This window comes from Alnus glutinosa, chromosome 6 (assembly GCF_958979055.1).
Source record: "Alnus glutinosa chromosome 6, dhAlnGlut1.1, whole genome shotgun sequence".
NCBI lineage: Eukaryota > Viridiplantae > Streptophyta > Magnoliopsida > Fagales > Betulaceae > Alnus > Alnus glutinosa.
Window position 1 is genome coordinate 13,867,221 of NC_084891.1, and position 13,497 is coordinate 13,880,717.

Sequence of the window (13,497 nt, forward strand, 5' to 3'; positions counted from 1 at the left end):
TGAAGAATGACAAATTTAAGAAGTTCATTGAAAGACTGAAGAAGGCCTCTAGAGAATCTGAGCCTGAAGAAGCTGAGAAGAAGGGCCCGAGAGGTCCCAAATGTTTTGAATGCTCAGGCTTTAGGCATATTCGGGTTGACTGTGGGAATCTCAAGCAAGGAAAAGGGAAGGCCTACAATGCGACTCTCAGTGATGAGTCAAAAGAAGAAGAAACTCTTGCTCAAGATCATAAATTTCTAGCCTTTGTGGCTCCACATGAAGACCTGGAGGATTCTCATTCCTATTACCTTGAGCACAGTGATAAAGACAGGGAAGAACTCAAAGAAGCCTATAAAGTCCTCTATGTAGAGTTCTTGAAGTTGAGGGAGACTCGCAAGCAGCACATTCATGAGCTAAACAATTTGAAGACTGAGAAGAGTTCCCTTACTGCTCATGATTTAGGGTCTAGAGGAGAAGATATTGGAGACACAGCTACAATTGGAGAGGGTCACTAATGAAAAGCTTACCCACATGCTCTCTATCCAAAAGAGCCCAACTGATAAATTCGGACTCAAGTATGTACCTTTTTCCTCTAATATCCCCTCTACTTCTAAGACTGTATTTGTCAAGCCCACCGTTCTCGAGCCTCCATCCGTCTACTTGGATAAAGGAAAGGAAGTTATTAGTAGAGATATTCCAACAAGTGCTAAGGCCACTCAGAAGCCTCCTACCGTTAGAATGTCTCCTATATGCCACCATTGTGGGTTAAGTGGTCACATCCAACCCCAGTGCTCCTTTCTCAAAGCTCAGAGATCAAAGGTCAAGAAAGGGTTGCCAAGACAAGCTACATTCGGCACTAGACCTCTGACTCAGCATCAGGCTCCACCGCATTAGCGGCAATAGCAACGATTTGTTCCTGCCAATCAAATTGGCAAATCCAAGACAAACAAATCAAGGCACTACATGAAGAAGCCACAAAAGCTTGAGAGCGACCAATTCTATAAAGGGTTGCCCATATGGATGCAAAGCATGATAAAGTGGATGAACCACCAGATGAAGGCTTGTCAATAACCACCACCAGGAAGGCAGGTGTGGGTCAGAAAGGATGAAGACATTCACCCCTTGAAGGGGAATGGAGTCACCTAGATGGTAGGTGTACACATGCCTAGGATTTGGTTCCTAATCCTAAAGCATCAGGTTTGATTGCATTGCATTATTTTCTCCCTAACATATTTGTGTTTGCCTTGCAATCTAGGAACCATTATTGTTTTACCCTCCCTATTCCTCTTGTTGTTCTTGAGAAACTTGTACAGGTACTATTTGGGGATGATAGAAAAAGCATATCGGGCAACTGCTTTTCTGTCCTAGTAATTCTGACCCTCTCTCCTTGAGGACAAGTTTGATCTTACCATACATGCTAGGTTTAGTTTTGTTTCTTTACCATTGAAGCATGTTTTTATTGATTTTATTGTTTTTCATAATATATATATATATATATATATATATATATATATATATATATATATATATGTGAGAGAAGATGCAGAATTTTATTTTATTTTATTTTTTCTTTTGATAGCTTTTCAGATATTGCATGTATTTTTTTCCTGATATCTCAGCTCATTGTGCATTGATTGACTATGCTTATATATGATTGAGAGTTTATACATGATATCTGCTAAATTTTCATGTGCATCTAAATGTTAAATAGTTACTTTTCTCATGCGATGATAATTTGTGCACTATCCAAAGCTCCCCTAAGGTACATATTCTTTTTCTCTCTGACTTTTAGCTTCTGAAAATTCTTATGAGATAGATTTTTTTTTTTTTTTTTTTTTTGCTAAGATGGTCAAATTGACCAACTCCCTAGTTGAACCTAGAATCTATAAATTTTGGCATTCTTTCTATATTGCAGTACCAAGTGATAAAAAGCATTCAATTTTCTATATGGATATATAAAAAGATCCACTACTTATTGTGCTATAAATTTGTTCTTAAACTTGTCCCTTAAGAAACAGTCAGTGACCAAATCATTGCGGAAATAGACGGTCACTGAAGGACTAAGTAAAAGAAAAGTGTTTCAGCTTAGGGGGAGTGTATCAGATGAGGGTGGCTAAGCCCTAGTAAAATAAGGTTTGACTTTTGACTGATCTATCTTTGATTTTCTCTCTTTTTTAGAAAATTCAGTTGCATTAAGTCATATCAGTGTCTAGAAGATTCGAACTGTTCAAACTTGCATCCGTCCGGACATCACAGCAACACGTCCTGACTCTCTTCATAGTTCCAGAAGAATCCAGCGTTCAAGTGCAACCGTCCGGAAGACATGGCAATACCGTCTGGACACCAGTCAATGTTCGACAAGTAAAAAGATTTCCTTCGCAGAGACAGATATGGGAAGACAGTTGCATCCGTTCGGACGCTATCCTTGATAAGGCAAGACGTGGAGAAGAATTGTAACCGTCTGGACGTCAGGGCAATACGGTCAGGACGCTTGTCCTTATTATGAAAATTGTGTGCAGCTGAAGTGCAACCGTCCGGACGCTAAGGCAACACCGTCCAAACGTGACATTATTCAGGAAAGAAAATCAACACTTTTTGGAAAGCCGGTTGCACAGCTCACCGTTCAAACGACATCAACTTGCATCCGGACACCGCCTAGAGAAATCCAAATCAGAGTCGATTTTGGTCTTCTGTAGCCTACATATAGAGGCTTCTAGGCATGTATTATTTACAGAATTCGGCATTTAATTCTTTAAAGCTTAGAGAGGTATTTTAGGAGTTATTGTACTGATCCATTTGCTCTCAAGTTATTGTCGCTGTGCTATTGCTGTGCTCATTAATTGAAGTCTATCTTAGAGAGGAGCCATAAGGTAAAAGAATCCATAGACGTTCACATTGGGTTACGTGTCAGAATACTAGATACGATCGCTGCATCGGGTATGTGAGTGTTATTGTCTATGTACTAGCTTTGTCTTCTGATAGTAAATTTCCTGAGTTTGGCTGCCCTGGAATGATTTTTCTTACTTGAGTTTCCAATTCGATAACAAAATAATTGTGTTATTTAAATTCCGCATTTACATTATTTTGTTACACGTTGCACACGTACACGGTTAAATTAGAAGTCATCTTTATTTTTCAATCCAGACATATCACTGGGGATATCTCTATAACTATGCATGCATAGTGCTTCCCAAGTAATTATTTCATTTTCCTCAATTTTCCTGAGAAACCATTTGAGCCTTCATAAAGAGGCTTCTTATTAACTAACGTTAGCTCCAATAGGAATAGGATGTGTTCAATGTGGCAAAATTTTAGCGAGTAACGATGTACACAATCTTACTCTCTGGCTTGACTTTTGAAAAATTTCATTGAATTTAGAATGTTCACTATTGAATTTTAATCTAATAGTGATTTTATAAGCTACAATAATAAGTGAGTGTCTAATCTTATTTTGTACACGTGGTAGGCTTCCCTTTATTGAAGGAGAGCCACTCCCCATGCGGTTAATTAGTGTGGGAAAGCAAACTCGGGAATCAAGCTTTCTTCCAATAACGAGTGGTGTGATGATATGATGAGATTATAGGATAGGCTTTTCAGATTAGACATGCCTTCGGTTTCTCCTTGGAACAAGTAGAGCTTACAAACAAAAATCTTAAGCTCATGTTCATCATCTTCAGTGATTATAAAGTCAATGTGAACAACAGAATCCTACAATAACCTGTTAAGAATTGAGCAAGCCAAATTAGGACCCTGTATGCCGAATGGCATTATTAAAAATAAAGCGAGCCTTGAAAGTTCAAACACACTTCTCACTCATATTGGCTACAAATTAAAAATATGCCACAATTCAAAAAAAAAAAAAAAAAAAAAAAAAAAAAAAAAAAAAAAAAAAAAAAAAAGCTTCCAACTAATTGGAGGACAATATAATTGAAATCTCATTGACTTTATCTTGATCCAAAGGGAGCTATCCTTTTTGTTTTTTCCTCTACAACGAATGTACATGATGCCAATGTCAGATAAGCAACACAAATGAGGATCAAAAGCAAAAATCATATATATTGAATAATTATAGAGAAGAAAAATAAGCAAGTTAGCAAACCAAGAAAAAAAAAAATAAAAAGAATGGATGAAAATAAAAAGCACCAAAACCAGTCATGAGTTCACATGCTTCCAGCTGTACCAGGAGTGGGTTTCGTCGACTTCACTTTTGCCATATCAACAAGATCCCCAAATAGTTTATCCTCTGGCTTAGAAGGCTTGCTAGATGGGTGGACATAAGATGGAGTAGAAACCTGATAGGAGTTTCTCAAGCCATTGTTGTCACTAACAGATAATCCGTACATTCGCGGTTCTAGGTATTGTGCCCCTGGAGGCTGACCATAGCCATAACCCGCGAATTGGTTCCCATACATCTGTTGAGGATACATAGATGCCATCTGGGCAGCTTGCATTGGCTGGGAAAGCATTCCCATATATGGCCCTCCCTGGATCGGCTGAGAGTACAAACCCAACTGCTGGCTCTGACCAACCTGGCTATTGATTGTTGACATGTGGCTGCTTGTAATTGGATGGACATACATACCTACCACCTGGTCATTCCCCATTGGTTGAGGTCCCAGAGGATGTGCACCATTCTGTCCATGTGTGACAACCACCTGAGCGACTTGCATTGGTTGAGGATATTGAGCACCTGCTACTGCACTGTTGTTGTCCACTGGCTGAGCTTCCCAAGGTGGCGGTGGTAATGACGCACTGCTTTGAGCACCTGTTCAGAAATAAGCATTGTAAGTTCCTGCACGTTATGCTGAGTGCACAATCCCATGCAATTACATAACAAAAGCAGACATTTAGAGCCCAGATTATTACTGCAGATTATTTGGTGAAAATATAAAATAGAAGGCTGCTGTTCATTATTAATTAATGAACAATTTTTAAGAAAATAGTGATGTCGCATGCCAAGGGTGTTTCTACTTACAGATAGGAGAAACGTGGCTGCAAAGGATCTGTGTCAAAAGCATTACAAATTCTAGTATAAAGCACAGATTTAAGTGAGAAGTGCACCATAGACAGACGAAGGTAGCTGCTGCTGCTGCTGGGCAATTTGGCCATTCCAGGCAGAACCAGCACCTTGCACGTACATTGGCTGCTCATACTGTGGCGATCCAACATTTGGGGCATTTCCATTTGAGTAAAATCCACCTTTGGGAGATTGAAAATTCTGCGGCTGTTCAATTTGCGGAGCCAAAATATTGCTTTGTCCAGCCAGATTGGCAGCTTGAGTATTGACAGAATTCGGAGCAGTGTTGGTATCTGAAAACATGTCAAAAAGAACAAGGGCGTTCTGCTGAGATACAGGACTGGTCGGTATTTGTCCTCCCACAGGAACAAGAGCCAGTGACGTTTCGGCCTTTGGTGAGCTATAGTCATCACCGCTCAGCAGGTCCATTTTGGGATCAATCCTTACTGAAGGAGTTGCAGCATTAGTTGCAGGAGGTGCAGGAAGCAGTAACTGGTTCAGTGGCTGTGACCCTGCACTTGAGGTGGATCTGCAGAAAAAGTCCTCTTACAGCTCAAATAACCAGAAGGTATCTAATTAACGTTTTAGATTTTATCAACACTTTTTTGTAGGAGGGAAATAAAACCCGTGGAGGGGAAGAAAGGCGATGCCCTCCACTTTTTGTTTATGTAGCGGCGCTGGGGGGCGGGGTGAGGGGAAGAAAGACGATGCCCTTAAATCCAAGAACTATTGGCTAAATATTATTTTCGTTTAGTACAATGACAAAAATTTCGTCATATAAAATTTAAAGCTTCGAGAAAAATTCCATTTGAAGTCCTATCAATATTTTTAACAAATTCAATCAATTTCAATACAGGAAGAACCATATTTGCCACGCGCACATGCACAAAACTTAAAATCCACTCAAAGGCGCAAAGGCACAACCCAAGAACACAGGGAGTATACAAGAGAGAAACCTAGCTAGTAGTGGAGAAGAGATCTAAGAAAACATGAAAGTTCGAAATACTAAAATCTGAGGCAGCAACCCAAAGAAAGGGAGTCTTTAAAGCAAAAACTCTACCAAGTGCAATGACCAAAAAATTTCAATCAATGAATCAACCACTTGCAAGAATGTACCTTCCATAAATCCTTGGTTGATGAGCTTTATTAAAAATTCCTTAAGACCTTAGCTCAATTTGAAGTAAGAAGATTATAAAAGAAAACCAAATGAGGGAAACAAAAAGGCTACGGAAGGCTAAAAGGCCAAATGAGACCCATTATATATTTTAATATTTATATAATAAAAATAAGCAACACACTCCCATTACAAACAATGACAAAGATGACAGGACAAGATTCACATCTATCATAATGCTGGATTTAGAACTTCAATTTTTAATGAAAGCCGAAGTAATTAAACCTAGCAGGATCAGACCAGAAGAAACCAGAAGTAGATATATAATTACACAATTTCTTATTACAACTTTCTCTAATTGATGCAATAAAAAATGATTTTTTATTAGGTCAATCCCAATAATTACATGACATGCCAGTGGATTAAGTCACCATACTATCATAAATATGGAAGTAAATGTGAAGCATTGAAGAAAGCCGTATTACCTCCCATCAGGTTTTTTGCTATTATCTCCAGTAACAACTAGAGGACCATCAACATCAACAAGTGCTCCAACTGGTTCAGGCTTGGGTTTCTCTGCAGGAACAGGTGTTCCAGAAGCAATGGCTTCATGCCTGGCCAGTAAACGCTGCAAGTCATCATTCAGTGCTAATCCTTGGCATAGCAGTGACTCGTCCCTGAAAGAGATGGATGAATATTATGATTTTGATGACAATGTTTAAAGTCTTTTACATGATCTAATAACATTTCAGAGGGTTGTGGGATTTTCTCACTAATGAAAGAACTTTTCACAGTTAATGTCATTCTGAAAGACTCCCTCAAGCTGGACACAAACAACATCCCACATACACGGAACCAATGTGTGTGTATGTTTGTGCATGTGCACGCATGCTTGGGGGGGGGGGGGGTGAGAGAGAGAGAGAGTGTAACACCCTAGACCCCTTAGGATAATTTTATTATGTTGTTGTTTTAGTTTTTTAATTTGTTGTGTGGTACTTGTTTACTTAATTTTCTCTTTTAATTTCGTGGGTTTAATAGAGGGGTATATTAGAGGGCTGAAAAAGACTTATAAAGGACAAAAAAGTCAATAATTGTCGAGTCTGAAACCTAACAGAATCTGGCCAGCTGTATTTTTCTCCAAAAAGGAAAGTTTTGTTTTTAAAACAAACCCTAATCAGCCTCCACAACCAGGTGGAAACCCTAATCAGTCTCCAAATTTCAACCTATAAAAATCCTACTTTCACCCTAAACAGCTGCTTGTTTTCAGCCTCCAAATAACCCTACGTTATTTTCTTGCAATCCTAGCTCAAAAAGATTGTTTCAGCCGTCAGTTTACAGCCTCAAAATACACCCCACGTCAGTTTTTTTTTTTTTAAAAAAAAAAAAAAAAAAAAAAAAAAAAAAAACTGAGCTCTCACTCTCTCTTCAAGCTAAGAAATCCTTAATTTCCACCACCCCAGCTTTCTTAGAAATAAGAGATACAAAAGTAGCTTTGAAAATCTTCACGAACTTCCCATGGCTATGGAAATTCTTGACCACTGCCATAATGTCCTCTTTTAATAACTCCCAACATTTTTAGAAAAAAGCCATAGAAAACCCGTCAGGTCACAGCGCCTTATCTCCATTGAAATTTCTCACCACCTCCAACACTTCACTCCTCCCCCCCCCCCCCCCCCCCCCCCCCCCCCTCCCTTTAATGGAAAGGAATGAGAGAACATCCACCTTTGGTCTCCACATATATTGTTCAGAATACAACTGTTTATAAAAGTTCATAATATGTTCCTTTATTACTACTGAATCAATCGTGATATTCCTAATACCACTAGGGACTCCAAATTATTCCTTTTGAATTTGCCAAACGATGGAAAAATTTAGTAATATTGTCTCCCTCTCTCAACCAAAGGGCCCTTGGCTTCTGTCTCCAACTCACTTCTTCAAGAAAGATACTTTTCTCCAACTCTCTAGAAAAATCTTCTTCCTACAATTTTTCATCTTCAGTTAATAATCTTCCCTCTGCATTCAAATTCAACTCACAAAGATCCTCGACCATTTTCCGCTTCCCTACATTACTAAAGACCTCATTCCATTTCTCCTAATCAGATTTCAATGTTTCAATTTCTGTGCCAACACATAACTAGGAAAACCCTGATAATTCTAGAGCTTGCAACAGCATCTCGATTATTAGACCACGTGAAACTCCACCCCACCAACGAAATATCCACAAGTCCCTGCTCAAAAATGAATTTTGAAAATTCCCCCATTGCTTGTGTCTGCCTCGAGTCGCCTCACAAGGATACCGGACTACACTAATATTCTCCCCAATACACCACGGCATCTCCCACCAACTCATTAATCCAACCAACTCATCCCAAAGACATCTTCTTTCCACATCATCATTTGGTCCATAAACACCCGCAAATGCCCATTCACAATTCTGAATAATGCATCTAAAAGATCACGCTACCACAAACCTACCCACACATTCCTCAATCTCCTCAACCACTCGCATATCCCACATTAACATAATACCTCATGACGCCCCTCTCGACCCCAAATACAACCAACCCACATGATTACAACCCCATAAACTACAAACTACCTCCCTAGAAATAAAAAACCTCCATTTTTGTCTCTTACAAACACACAATATCAACTTTCCACTCCCTTAAAAGCCCTCTAATCTCCATCTTTCTCTCGTTATCATTCAGGCCTCTTACATTCCATGATACAATCTTAGGTTTCATAAAGAACATTTGACAACCCTCCCCCCTTGCCTATCACTCTCTGAGACTGGCCTCCCTTAACATCATAATTCAATGAAGGTACCAATCTCTTTAATTCACGATTTCCTCTATTACAAATTTCCCACTCAAATATGGAACACTACTCACCCCACTATGACTTCAACTAACTTCAATCGCAGTGAATAGTTGATACTTAAAACCTTCACATGACAAGCCAAACTACATGACTAAAACTTTTTACCTCTCCACCGCCCAATTTGAGGACGCTGAATAAGACCCACCCTCCTTTTTCCGAAATTACAACAAGTGGATGAATATCCAGCATCTCACTCCCCCTACTTCTTTTGTACATGTCACCACGACCAAAGCAAGATCAACCACATCCCCACAAAAGCTACCCTTACTACCCTCAAAGCCCCCTATTCCCTCCCCATTCTCCACAAATGCCAGTGAAGTCCCATAAATTTGTTGTCCATCTACCCAATGATACAATATATGGTTACCCAACTCAGATACCACCCTCTGCTCAGAGACACTCCCCAAAAATATCCCCATTTCCAACAACCCATTCACACACATCCCATTCTTTGCATTGAATTGTCCCAGACCCCTTCCCAAGCCACTCCCCTGTAACACAACCTCCCTCAATCCCCTCCCGCATCATCTCCCTCACTCACGGCCAAACCCCTAGAAGATGACTCCCCAGCGTTACTACTCCCAACTCCACTCATTTTGTGCCCTACGGCATTATCTGACAAAGACCCATTGATTTCTTCAACCGTATTGATCTTCAAACTCGGAGCCAATGGAGGAACACTTGATGCCATGTCGTCAATAGGACCTCCCGTACGCCCAAAGGCTACATCGGCGCCATCTGTTGCAAAAACAACCTTCGCTGTTTTCATCGCCAAGTTCCGGTATGTCCCCGTCGTAGAACCAAGCTCCGCCATCTTTGTTCTCCATTGGATCGTCTATGAAGAGGTGTCCGACGACTATACACAATTAGGCTTAACACATGCTCAACCGTCTTCACATTAGATACTTGGGCTTCTACATGTTTCTTCCCTAACAAACCACTCGAGCCCGTTTCTTTAGTTGTATGAGGCCCAAACTCATTTTGGCCCATCTCTAAACCTTCTTCACCTCTAGACAACTCAGCCACAACCTTTCCTTTTTAACTCCTTTACCATTTTTGCCACTGGCCTTCTATATCCCCAGCCCCATTTAAGTGAAAGCCCATTTCTAAAATACCCAGCCATCTATCTATCAGCTTCCTTTTTAAGCAACAAGAATATATTCTTCAAAGACTGAATACTTAAAAGCACCTTCCACAACAGTTTTCTTCGAAACAACAGCTCCAGCTTGCACTGCATAATCTCTGGCAGGAAATTGTGCCTCCTCCCTTCCAAGACTTTACATATTCTTCACTATTTGTTTTTTGGAAATGCCCATAGTGCCCTACTTGAAGCCTCTCTATCATATGGGACTGGCCTTTCCTTTCCAGCACCTCGGCATACGACCGCCATCCATGTTCCACAGTCCACGGCAACACTGGCACCTCTCCAGACTTCTCCTCAATTCTGTTCCCACCTGCACCTCTCTTCTCATAATATTTCTCCAAACAACTCATTTGATGCCAAGAAGAGTGCTGGATTTGTTGAGTGGTTGGGGCACTTTGCTGGGTCGTGGTCAAGTTATGCAAATTTGGAAGCAGGTTCCCTTGTGTGTTATGTAGGGTCTTTGGCGTGAGAGAAATGCAAGACTTTTTGAAGATGTGGAATTATTGGTTTTGGAATTATGTCGAAATGTGCTTAATATGTTATATGTATGGGAAAAAAGTTAGTGTAAGATCATAATGTCGTGTTCAAGAAGATGGTCGGTGGAGTCAAAGGATTTTGAGTTGGTGGTAGCTGGGGGAGAGACTGGGGTTCGATTCCGAGAAAAATGCAGAGGGAGGTTAAGGTCAATTTTTCTGGAGAGAGATGAGATTGGGTGGTTAGTACGCATTTTTGAGGAACTAGTGACTGTGGAAGACTCTCGGGTTTTTTGGAATCAAGCTTCCTATGGACTTCCTCGTGTCATTGCTCAGAGATGCTTCAACAGACACGGCAGCTTTCTGCTGGTGGAGGAATATGCCGGAAGTAGGAAAAGCGGAGTGGTGCTAATTCCAGAGGGAAGAGGCGGAGAGGGTTGGGACTTATTTGGCTCGGCTCTACACTGTGCCAATGAGTTTCTTAGATACGGAGGAAGCAGAGTGGACGTTCGGCCTGAGGTTCAGTCTCAGGCAATGAGGGGAAGGAGGAGTTTTGCGGAAGTTTTGAAGAACACAGGGCCACACGTGGAGATAGATACGGGCGTGTGCTCAGGGAAGATAGATCCGTTGCCTTGTAGGTTGGAAAACATCCCGGTGGGTGAGGCCAAAACCACTGTCGTCCCTCAAATTCTGGTTAATGATCCGGCGTCCGGCAAGGCGATATTGAAGAGAACTTTGCATGGACCATCGGTCCTTGAGAATTCGGACGTTCAGAGAACGATCCAAAGGTCCAAAGTCCCAACGGTTCTGAACCCTGATGCACACTACCTAGTAAAGCAGACTGGCACAGCTCCTGTTACCGAGGCTCCTGCAACACGCAAAATCCACTCTGGCGTCAGTCCTGAACTAGTCAAAATCAGGACCACTTTGCAGAGGCTGCAACAAGAAATTGGTCTTTGTCTGGCGGATCTTGCCAAGATAGAGGGTGGAGTTGTGGATAGTGGGCCAATGGCTTCCGGGTTTCGGCCCACTGTCAGGAATGCCATGGGTTTACGAGGAACATGGCCCAAAAACAGGAAAATGAAAGGGAAGGCTCCCATGGCAAACCAGGTCAACAGGCCCAACTTCGTTTTCAAAGCCAAGGAACGCGCGGGCCTGTCCTCTAACCAGGCCCCTTTGGTTTCAGGGGATCCCGGCGCATCCTCTTCGACGCCGGAGACGCTACCGCCGGCAAAAGGTGACGGCTCTCAATCACAAGCTGATAGGGACTGTATTCAGCCCCAAGCATCGGAAAGTTCAGTCCTTCCCCCTCTGAAGGCATCCTCTTCGGATTCAGTTCCGGAACTGCTGTTTGGTCATGTTGGCAAGCTACCCGTTTCTCCACCGGTGGTCGTGTCTCCCAACAGCTCGGGGTTGGAAAGGAGCAAGGGCGAGACAGTAGCTCTTGTGGAAGCTTTGGAGAGTGCAGAAATAAGTCCTAGGCCGGAAATGTGTGAGCATTTTCAGGGGTCTCTTCCGGATAGTCTGCTGCTAGTTGAGGCACCAGAAAACGTTTCAGAGTTGGAAAAGGGGTCCATGGTGCAGGTGCAGTCGCCGGTTGATGCATGGGTGCCAAGGATATCGACAGGGTTAGCTCCTTGGCAGATACCGTTGGGGGAAAAATGGATACAAAATATGGGGGAGGTCTCGGGTTCCAGCAGCAATTCCAAAGGGGATTCAGAAATGGTGGTATTCCAGGAGGGTGAGAAGGGAGGAGAGGCGGGTACGAGTAGGGTGTCCCCTCTCAACGCTTACTCTCCAGTTGTGGAGGGAGAGGGGTATTCGGACTGGGTTCTTCAGCGTGCGAATGATATTTATCCCATTGTGAAGATGACGTATATGGGACACAAGTTGCAATTGTTGGCATTGTTGACTTGCATCGAAGGAGATCGTCGCAATGGAGATGGAAGCTCAAAGGGCAAGAGGGAGGTCAAGAATTTGGTGAGTTCTGTAAATTACGATACTAAGAGCTCTGGCTCTAATCGTGGGAAAAGGAGGGCTAGGGGTCTCATTGTTGTGCCATGAAGCCCAAGATTCTATCTTGGAATGTGAGGGGGTTGAACAATAGGCGTAAACGCCTAAGGATTAGCAACTTGCTCAGAGAATGGAAGGTGGATATCTTGTGCTTTCAAGAGACCAAAGTTCATAGTCCATCGAGAAACTTTGTGCGTAGCATATGGGGAAGTAATTATGTGGATTGGTGCAGCTTGGACTCTTGTGGGGCTTCAGGGGGTATCTTGATCATGTGGGATAAGAGGGTGGTGGAGAAGGTCGATGTATGCTTGGGGGAGTTCACGCTTGCAGTTTCTTTTAGGAATATTGCAGACGGATTTGAGTGGGCTTTTGCGGGGGTGTATGGCCCGAATCACTATATTGATAGGAGGAGGCTCTGGGATGAGCTAGCTGGGATGCTCAATTGGTGGATCTTGCCTTGGTGTATAGGGGGGGATTTTAATATTACTCGGTTTTCTAGTGAACGTTCTGGAGAAGGCAGTGTGTCTGGCATGAGGGATTTTGGTGACTTTATCTATGATCAGGGCTTGATGGACTTCCCTCTCGCTGGAGGCTCTTTCACTTGGTCGCTCTCTGGCGACCCTCCCACTTGGTCAAGGATTGACCGTTTTCTTGTTTCCCCTGATTGGGAATCTAGGTTTTCTGTGAGATCACAGAAGAGACTTCCCCGCCTTTATTCTGATCATTTTCCAATTCTTCTTGATTGCAGCGACACTACTAGGAGAAAAAGGCCATTCAAATTCGAAAATATGTGGCTTAAGGCGGATGGGTTCGTGGGTTTGGTGAAACAGTGGTGGGATTCCTATTCGTTTCAAGGTACTCCCAGTTTCGTTATAGC

The 13,497-nt window shown here is 42.1% G+C and overlaps 1 protein-coding gene across 1 annotated transcript in view; it reads right to left on the reverse strand.

Annotated features, from left to right (window-relative positions):
- Positions 1-3,903: 3,903 nt before the first annotated feature.
- LOC133870767 (TOM1-like protein 9) overlaps positions 3,904-13,497 on the reverse strand; it is a 29,561-nt gene continuing 19,967 nt past the window's right edge. Inside the window, exons 8-10 of the mRNA XM_062307973.1 lie at positions 6,596-6,787; positions 5,041-5,525; positions 3,904-4,744 (exon numbers count right to left, since the gene is read on the reverse strand). Coding sequence (XP_062163957.1) covers positions 4,140-4,744; positions 5,041-5,525; positions 6,596-6,787 — 1,282 coding nt within the window. The 3' untranslated portion in view covers positions 3,904-4,139. The remainder of the gene's footprint in view (positions 4,745-5,040; positions 5,526-6,595; positions 6,788-13,497) is intronic.